Here is a 9,107-nt window from a genome sequence, read left to right as displayed (position 1 = left end):
TGACTATGTGTTCCCATGAGACTACAGTCCTAAGCCTTCAAACCCAGTAAACCAATCCTGCGAGGTGTTTGGTTATGTCCAGGATGTATCCATGACAGTGCTCCAAACTGTGCCACCTGCCCAGTGACTGGCAGCACAAGCCATCCCTACCCTCCGACCACCGCAAGCAATGTGCATGTGCCCCACCTACCCAGCTACTGGCAGTGCCCTCCTGATGCTTCCCCCCCCACCTGGTAATTGGCAGAGTGCACGCCTGTGCCACCAGACCAGGAACCAGTGGCATGCATCTACCCTCCCATCCTCTCTCCCCACTGCTCAGTCTGCTCAAGGTGTGCTGGCATACACCCACAGCACCCGTAACCAGAAAGAATGGTCCCTGCACCCACGCCCCATCACAGGCCAGACAGGCACACCACCTTATTCGCAATCCCTGTCACATACAGACAGGCACCATCTGCACCTCTCCCAAATGACCAGCAGAAGATCCTAGTGCCCCCATCCAAGGTCCACCCAGCTGCTACATCACACATCCCACACGCAGACAGTTCTTGCAGGCTGAACGCACATGCACTTAAACCCCTTGACCCCCCACCACCTACTAAGATGCCAGTTCCTGCATGCACAGAGAGCCTATCCTGTCCATTTGGCTAGCACTCCGTCACAGCAGCTATAGAAGCAATCCGCCCTGACATCTAGAAGGTGCACTAACTGCTAGCACTATCCTGGAAGAACCCCACAGTCCTACAAGAGTTGTGGAGAAACCCTGATACCCTACACTTGTCACTCAATATCACGGAAAGACCCTGCTCTCCCACCTCCACCCTATCCTGTCAGGGAAGATAACAAGCCTAACCACAGAGGTCTCACACGTGGATGTGATCCACCACACACACTAAAAACCAAAAGCCTGTTTCCTTTGAGTCGATTCTGACTCATAGCAACCATATAGGACAGAGTAGAACTGCTCCTATAGGGTTTCCCAGGAACACCTGGTGGATTCTAACTGCAAACCTTTTGGTTAGCAGCCATAGCTCTTAACCACTACACTGCCAGGGTTTCTGCCACACCCATTAATAAGAGAAAATTACATGCAGTCAACCAACACCACCAAAGCTGCACATAGACCACTACCACCAAACAACAATAATTAAAATAATACAAAGGAAGAAAGATATTCTAAAGAGAAAGAGAAGAAACTCCTGATATATCAAAACAAAACAAAAATTAGGACAAAAAAATACAATCAATAGAGAAATATATTAATTAATTAATTAACACTTTAATGCCTCAGAGACAGCAGACAATAACAAATCATATGAGGAAACAGGATAAGATGGCTCTAAGAAGTGAGCAAAGTACGGGGGCAGAAAACCTTCCTGAAGAAACCAAACCAAACACATTGCTGTCGAGTCTATTCTTACTCATAGTGACCCTATAGGACAGAGTAGAACTGCCCCGTAGAGTTTAAGAGAAATAATAATAAAATCACCTGATAAGGAATTCAAAAGATTTACATTTAGTCTCCTCAAAGTGGTCAAGGAAAACAGAAAAAACCCTAGGGGAATTAAGGACAACAATACAAGAACAAAATGACAGACTAAATAGACAATGAGAAACCATACAAAAACAACTAGAATCCAGAAAATTAACAGTGACATATCAGAAATAGATAACTTAATGGGAGGACACAGTAGAATTGAATCAACAACACACATGAGGAACATGCTTCTTAGTTCAATCACGTATACGAGACCAAAAGGTCAACACCTTCCCAAAAGCAATGACGAAAAGTCAGGAAGGGACAGGAATAATGGATGGATGGAAACAGGGAATTGAAGTATGGAAGGGGAGACTGATGACACATTACAGGGATTGCTACCAATGTTACAAAACAATTTGTACATAAATTGTTGAATGAGAAATTATTTGCTCTGTAAAGTTTCATCTAAAACACAACAAAAAAAAAAGTTTAAAAAAAAAGTACACATCAAAAAAGAAGGTCCAAAACCAGTAACTTGAACAAACAGAAAGAGAACAGCAAAAGAAGACCACAGTTGCCAAGGGAAAGGAAATAATAAAGATCAGAACAGAAATAAATGAAATAGAAAAAAAAAAAATAGAATCAGTAAGACCAAAGGTTGTTTCTTTGAGAGGATCAATAAAATTGACAAACCATTGGCCATACTGACAAAAGAAAAAAATGAGAAGATGCTAATAACCAAAATAAGATGGGCAACATTACAACACAACCAACTGAGATAAAGAGGATCGTACAGAATATTATGAAAATTCGTATTCCAAAAAATTTGAAAACCTAGAATAAACGGACAAATTTCTAGAAACACAATACTCGCTCCTGCTTCTTCGGTTCCTTTGCGGGGCTCCTGTCCTCGCCCACACCTGTACTTAGAGCATGCTTTGCGCATGCGTCTGTTACTCACTAGTCCTTTCCACTTTCACTTGTTCCTCGAGGGCGCGCCATACTACCTGGCGCATGCGCGCATACTTCCCGCAGTCTGTGCGCGCGCCCCTTTTTGGCGCGTGCGTTCTGTGCACGCGCCGATGCATTGAAGACAAGTTCAAATGACGCGTCCCTGCAACCGGCCCAACAGTGCGCGCTCTGCCTTAGCCTGAGTTGGCAGCCAAAGGAGAACGCTCTGCACTTAAACCCGAACCTGTCCCTTCCAGTCGGACCCAATCAAGGACTGAATATTCACAACTGTCCCGATGGGCAGTTTCGTGGGCAAGCTTAGCCCACGGCCTCGGCCCCCTGCACTGGGGGCCGAGGTGCCGCCAGGGGGGCCCCTGTGTCCACAGCCGGCAGCCGGCTCCTGCCACAGCCCCCCAGCTACACCTGCCTCTGCCTGTGGAGGGACTCACAGGCCAGCCTACAGGTCTCCAGGGACTTTACAACAGCGCTTTGTAAGGTCCTCTTGGAGACGAAACCCCGGGATCCTGCAGACGCTGTGGTCCTACCTGGGGGCCCTCACCTCCGTGCGCTGCCCTCGCCCTCAGAGGAGGCAGGGGCTGTCTGCACACCACTCCAAGGTGCCCGGAAGGGCAGTGAGCGTAGGGAGAAAACTGATCCTCTCTGTGGTGCAAGAGCAGGCAGTAGCCTCTGTGCTGCCCACAGCACCCCAGGGTGCCCAAGACTCTGGAGCAGAGAAGGCTGTGAGGAGTGCCATCGGAGAGAGCGGGAAGGGGATGGAGAAGCAGGAGGAAGAACTTCCGGTACTAGAGGCGCAAGACCATCAGAGAAGGGGCCCTGATGGCACTGGGAGGGCACAGTCTGCATTTAGGCCCCTGGGGGTCCACGGAGGTGAATCTTCCTTCCTTCCCAGGCCTGGGCCTCTGAAGAGAAGCCTCCATTCCGAGAGCTCAGAAGACAATTCCATCAAGACATCCCAGAACCTCTTTCTGAGCTCATGCACCAAACGAAATGCCATCACAAGCTCATACAGCTCCACCCAAGGATTCCCGCCACAGAAGAGGAGGAGAGGTCCTGCCACATCTCAGTCCCAGCTGCCCTGCAGGTCCACAGAGGGAGTGAGCCAGAAGACCCGGGAACCTCGAACTTCAGATCTAGCGAGAAAGATCCAGACTGAAGAGGTTTCAGGTGTAAACTCAGGGCAGAAACACAACTTGAGTGACTGCTCTCCCACATATGACAGCTCGAGGCCCCGGAAACGCAGGATTCCTCTGCTACGACCTAGGCGAGGGGAACCTCTGGTGTTGCCACCATTCCCCCAGCCAGGTTATCGAGTCACAGCTGATGACATGGACCAGGAGAAGAGGGCAGCGCTCCAGCGCATCAACATCGCTTTGAGGGATGAGATGGAAGCCAAATCTGGCTGCAGCGCCCCTCAGCGTTCAGGTGCTTCCGCTTTGCCTCCTCCAGCAGCTGCCCTACCACCTCCCAGCCTAAGTCATCAACAGGAGACATGGAGGAGGAAGCAGGACTCTCTGGGCACAGTGGCTGTCCTGGAACCTGCTGGAGTGGCCACCCCTAGCCATCCCATGTGTGGGAGGAAGCCCAGCTCATCAGACCCCCTTTTCTCCTCATTGCCACCGCTCCTCCCACCCACCTTGTCACACTTGCTGCCCTCAGCCCCTTTCACCTTGCTGGCCCCTGCTCCCACCCCACTATCAGACACTCACAAAACAGACCTGTCCTCTGGGCCCCCAATCCCTTCCGTGCCTGCTCCCACCCTACCAGGTCTGGACTCTAAAATGGGAAGCCCACCTCCTCACCTGCCTGCTCCTGTAGCTGCCCTACCCACTGCTCGCAGCACTGTCAGGATGGAGTCTCCTACACCTATGGCTGTAGATGATTCTTCTGTTTCCATCTTGGGGACCCCCTCTCCAACCAGGGGTCACAGTGCCCCTGTCTCCCAAGGCCTGACAGTCACTGGTTTTTCACTCAGCGCTACCTCTTCAGCCAGCACATCTGCAAGCTTGGTCCCACAGCCTGTTTCTGAGGTTGGGGTCACTCCCATGGACATCTCTCTGCCCTCTCAGACTCTCCTCCAGGGGTCTCCCATGGACACCAGCAGTCCCATCCCATCTGCCCAGACTATGCAGACGCTCCCCAGTGGCAGCACTGCCTCAGCTACGGACACTAACAGGATCCTAGCAGCTCCAGGGCCAGCCTCAGGCTCGAGCTCCACTCCAGGTCAGCCAGCCTTGAACACCATCACAGGGTCAGCTTTGGGGGGTTCACGTCCCACTACTTCCACCTTGGGCACCCATGTCACCACACAGCTGGCCTCAGGTGTCCCCCCAGCACTTTTCACCTCTGGTGCCACCACTACCTCTGGCGCCACCACCTCCATGCCCGGCACTGTTACCAATGGTAGGCCCAAAGGCAGGCAGCACCGCTCACCTGGTGCCAGCACAACCCCAGGTCGCTCCAAGTTGAAATTTTCAGCTACACCCACGGGCTTTGGAAGCAGAGACACTGGCTCAGATCTCAGCTCCAAATTTGCTGCACTCAGCTTTGGAGCAGGAACGAGCGAAGCCACTAGCACGCCACACCACAATAAGAGAAGCGTGGTCCTGAACACCAGGGGCTTCGCTAGCCAGAGAACCCCTTCAATGAAGATAGGACCCAGCAAGACTAAGAAAAATCCTGTGATTGGAGGCACTACTGCCCCTACTATAAGTCAGAATGCCAGGAAATTGCCCAGGCAGAGTCCCTTTATTGCAGGTGGAGAGCCTGACACCCCTGAAAGCAAGGCTTCTTCAAGGTCCATGACTGTCCCTGCCTTTTCTCAAAGTACCCGGGCTTCTGGCAAGCCCAAGGCAAAGAAGAGCCTTGTCTATATGGCTCCCTCATCACCTGCCCAAAGCTTTGCAGGACACAGAAATTCCAGGCCGTCCACCAGTTCATTTTCTTCTGGGTCAGGATCCAGGAAGCTGGGGTCTAAGAGGAAGTAGCCAGTGTCCACTTCTTCCAGGTGAGACTTTGTGCGTGCCCTGCATCAGTAGGTGGGTTATACAAATCTAGCGCTAGAGTCTGAAATCCTGGAGTGAGCTGAGGGCCAGAGATCCCTACTCTAAAGATGCAGCGTATGGCCAGTCAGGGCAATGCAGTAGGGAGGAGGCAAGGAGACCATGAAAAGTAACTAAATTTATTACACATCACATTCCCCGGAGGGTACACAAAACAGCACGCCACGCAGGGCCACACGGGAGTATGACCGGACACAGGGCAACCACAACGGGAATGGTGAGAGAGAGGCAGCTGCTTTATTGGGGTTTCAGGGTGGGGTTATGTAGTTAGCTTGTCTCTGTGTGGTTAGCTAGGAATAATTTTAAAGTTTTCCTCCAGGGGTGAAGTAGCACCGGTCACCAATGGGGATTATCATATACCAAAGCGTGTTTCCTTGACTTCTCCAAATAAGGCCTGAGACTAGGGCAAAGGGCGAGAGCCTGGAGCTCAGAAACGGAAGCATCAAAAATGATGTAAATTGTTAGTGCAATGGGACCTGTGATGCTTCCACATTCTTGAGTGGTGTGGACTCATTGGTTTTGTTTTCCTAGGTCCAGATAGTAGGAGGAGCATTTTTTTTTTAACTGGGGTAGTGGGGACATGAAAGGCATGTGGTAATGCCTGTGAGGTCCAGTGAAAATGACCTTAACTAAAGTTACTACTAAAAAAAAAAATGTTACTACTAGGGGCAGATAAATATTGTTTGAAAAGCGTTCTGAAACCGTGATGCCCAACTACTACAGAAAAGCCAGGAGAACAGAAACTGGTGGATTAAAAAAAATTCAAAGACTTTAGTAGCACTAAAAAAAAAGACTTTATTCTGCTTCTTAGAGTACAGTTTTTCATAGTAGTCCATTAGGATCCTTTTTTTTTTTTTTTTTTCAGTTGGGTCTGTTGTAATGTCCCCACTTCAGTTCTTATTTGGGTTATTTGCTCCCTCTCCTGTTTTTCTTTTGTCAAAGTGGCCAATGGTTTGTCAATTTTGTTGATCCTTTCAAAGAGCAACTTTTGGTTTTGTTGATTCTTTTTCTTTTCTCTTTTTGATTTATATCTGCTCTGATCTTTATTATTTCCTTTCTGCTGGTGGCTGTGGGCTTCTTTTGCTGTTCTCTTTCTTTTTGTTGGAGTCATAGGGCTAACATTTTGATGTTGTCCCTTGCTTCTTTTTTCACGTTTGCCTCTATTTCTATCAGTTGACTTCTGAGCACTCCCTTTGCTATGTCCCAAAGGTTTTGGCATGAAGTGTTTTCATTGTCCTTTGATTCTAGAAATTCTTTTATTCCATCTTTGATTTCTTTTACCCAGCGTTTTTTAAGCAGGGTGGTGTTCAGTTTCCATGTACTTGATATTTTTCCTTGTTCTTCCTATTACTAACTTTTACTTTTATGGCATTGTGATCAAAGAAGATGCTTTGTATTATCTCAATATTTCGGATTTTGTTGAGGGTTGCTTTGTGGCCTAAGATTTCGTCTATTCTGCAAAATGTTCCATGTGTGTTGGACAAGAACGTACGCTTTGGTGGTGTTGGATGGAGTGTTCTATATATGTTTATGACATCAAGATGGTTGATTGTGGCCTTTAGATCTTGTGTCTCCTTGCTGAGTTTCTTTCTAAATGTTCTGTCCTTTACTAAGACTGATGTGTTGAAGTCTTCTGCTATTATCGTGGAACTGTCAATTTGTCTTTTCAGTGCTGTTAGAGTTTGCTTTATAAATTTTGGAGACCTGTCATTGGGTGCATAAATAAAACAGATGTTTATTATAGCTATGTGATCATCATGCATTGTCCCTTTAATCATTATATAGTGTCCTTCCTCTTCTTTGATGGTGGATTTTGCTTTAGAATCTATTTTAGCTGGGATTAGTATTGCTACTCCTGCTCTTTTTTGGTTCCTGTTTGCTTGATATACTTCTTCCATTCTTTGATTTTTAATATATTTATGTCTTTGTGTCTAAGGTGTGTCTCTTGTAGACATAATATTGATGGGTCATACTTTTTAATCCACTCTGTTTACTCTCTGTCTCTTTACGGGTGCATGTAAGCCATTTACATTCAGTCTGATTATCGATAGGTGTGAGTTTATTGCTGTCATTCTGTAGTACGTTTTGGTAATACTGACATTTTCTTCGTTACTTTTACTCTCCTGTGCTGAGTTCCTTTTGTTTTTGAAATTTCTTTTTGTTTCTTTTGTTATTGTAGATTTTGTGTTTACTGAGACTTCACGTTTTTCTTCTTTACTTTGATGAGGTTTGTTAACACTTTTGTGATTACCTTGAAATTCACCCTTCGTAAGTTTGAACTAACACCTTGATGTCGCCTTGACTTCTATGCCTATACCGTGTATTCCCCTTTTATCATTCTGACGTGGTCATCTTTTACGGTTTGACGTCTCTAGCTTCCTGTTTTGAATCATTTAGTTTTGCATTATCACTGAGAGTTCATTACCTAGGTCAGTATTGGACTGATACTGACCTGTGTCCTAGATTCAGGTTCTTGTCTGATGTTGTTGGTTCTCTAACCAAAGAACTCCCTTTAATACTTCTTGTAAGTTTGCTTTGGATTTTACAAATTTCTGTTTTTCTGGGAATATGCTAATTTGACCACCATATTTGATAGAGTTTTGCAGGATATGTTATTTTTGGTTGGCATCTTTTCTCCTTTCAAGATTTTATACACATCCTGTCGTTGCCTTCTTGCCTGCATGGTTGCTGCCAAGTAATCAGAGCTTAGTCTTATTGTTTCCCTTTTGTACGTGATATTTTATTCTTATCAAGCCGTTCTCAGGGTTCTTTCTTTGTCTTTGGTTTTGGCAAATGTAATTATGACATGTCTTAGTGACCTTCTTTTGGGGTCTATCATATATGAAGTTCATTGAGCTTCTTGGATAGTCATCTTTTCCTCTTTCATGATGTTAGGAAAGTTTCCTGTCAGCAAATCTTCAATGATCTTCTCTGTGTTTTCCATTTTCATTCCCTGTTCTTGAACTCCAATCACATACCAATGTTGCTCTTGATTGTATTTCACACAGTTCTTAGGTTTTCTTCATTCTTTTCTCTGATTTCTCCTCAAAGTGGCACCCATGAATTAACTTCAATTGCATTGATTCTATCTTCCATTTTTTCAACTTTGCTCCTAAAACGTTCTCTTGCGTTGTCCATTTCTGAGATTCTGTTGTGTATCTTTGGATTTCTCATTACTGTTTTTTTATGATTCCTAATTTTTTTTTAATTGTTTATTTATTTTGACATTTTGTTCTGATATTATTTTCCTGAATTCTTCTATTGCTTTGTCATGTTTTCCTTGATTTTGGCTATGTTTTGTTTGGTTTTGTCTGTGTCTTACATGATTTTGTCTGTGTTTTCCTTAGTCTTTTTCCTTATCTGGTGGTGAACCCTGAATATTACACTTTTGAATTCCCTATCAGATATTTCCAGTGACTTTTTTTCTACTGCAAGCTCAGCTGGTGCTTTATTGTGGTTGCTTTTGATATTGTTTTGATATTGTCTGCTATTTATTGACTATAGGCTTGTTTTTTTCATCCTGCTTTTTTGTTTTGTTTGGTTATGTCTGGGTGTGTGGGCTGGGTGTACATTGTGGTTTGCTCATCTAGGGATGT

The 9,107-nt window shown here is 45.8% G+C and overlaps 1 protein-coding gene across 1 annotated transcript; it reads left to right on the top strand.

Annotated features, from left to right (window-relative positions):
- The first annotated feature begins 2,727 nt into the window (after positions 1 to 2,727).
- LOC111753109 (nuclear envelope pore membrane protein POM 121-like) lies at positions 2,728 to 5,426 on the top strand. Its single transcript, XM_023559318.1, has 2 exons — positions 2,728 to 5,130; positions 5,277 to 5,426. The coding sequence occupies exons 1-2, from the start codon at positions 2,728 to 2,730 to the stop codon at positions 5,424 to 5,426; spliced, it is 2,553 nt and encodes an 850-aa protein (XP_023415086.1).
- Positions 5,427 to 9,107: the final 3,681 nt, after the last annotated feature.

This window comes from Loxodonta africana, chromosome 19 (genome assembly GCF_030014295.1).
Source record: "Loxodonta africana isolate mLoxAfr1 chromosome 19, mLoxAfr1.hap2, whole genome shotgun sequence".
In the NCBI taxonomy this organism is placed as follows: domain Eukaryota; kingdom Metazoa; phylum Chordata; class Mammalia; order Proboscidea; family Elephantidae; genus Loxodonta; species Loxodonta africana.
The sequence above is the reverse complement of the archived record's forward strand: the minus strand, read 5'-3'. Positions and strand labels throughout refer to the sequence as shown.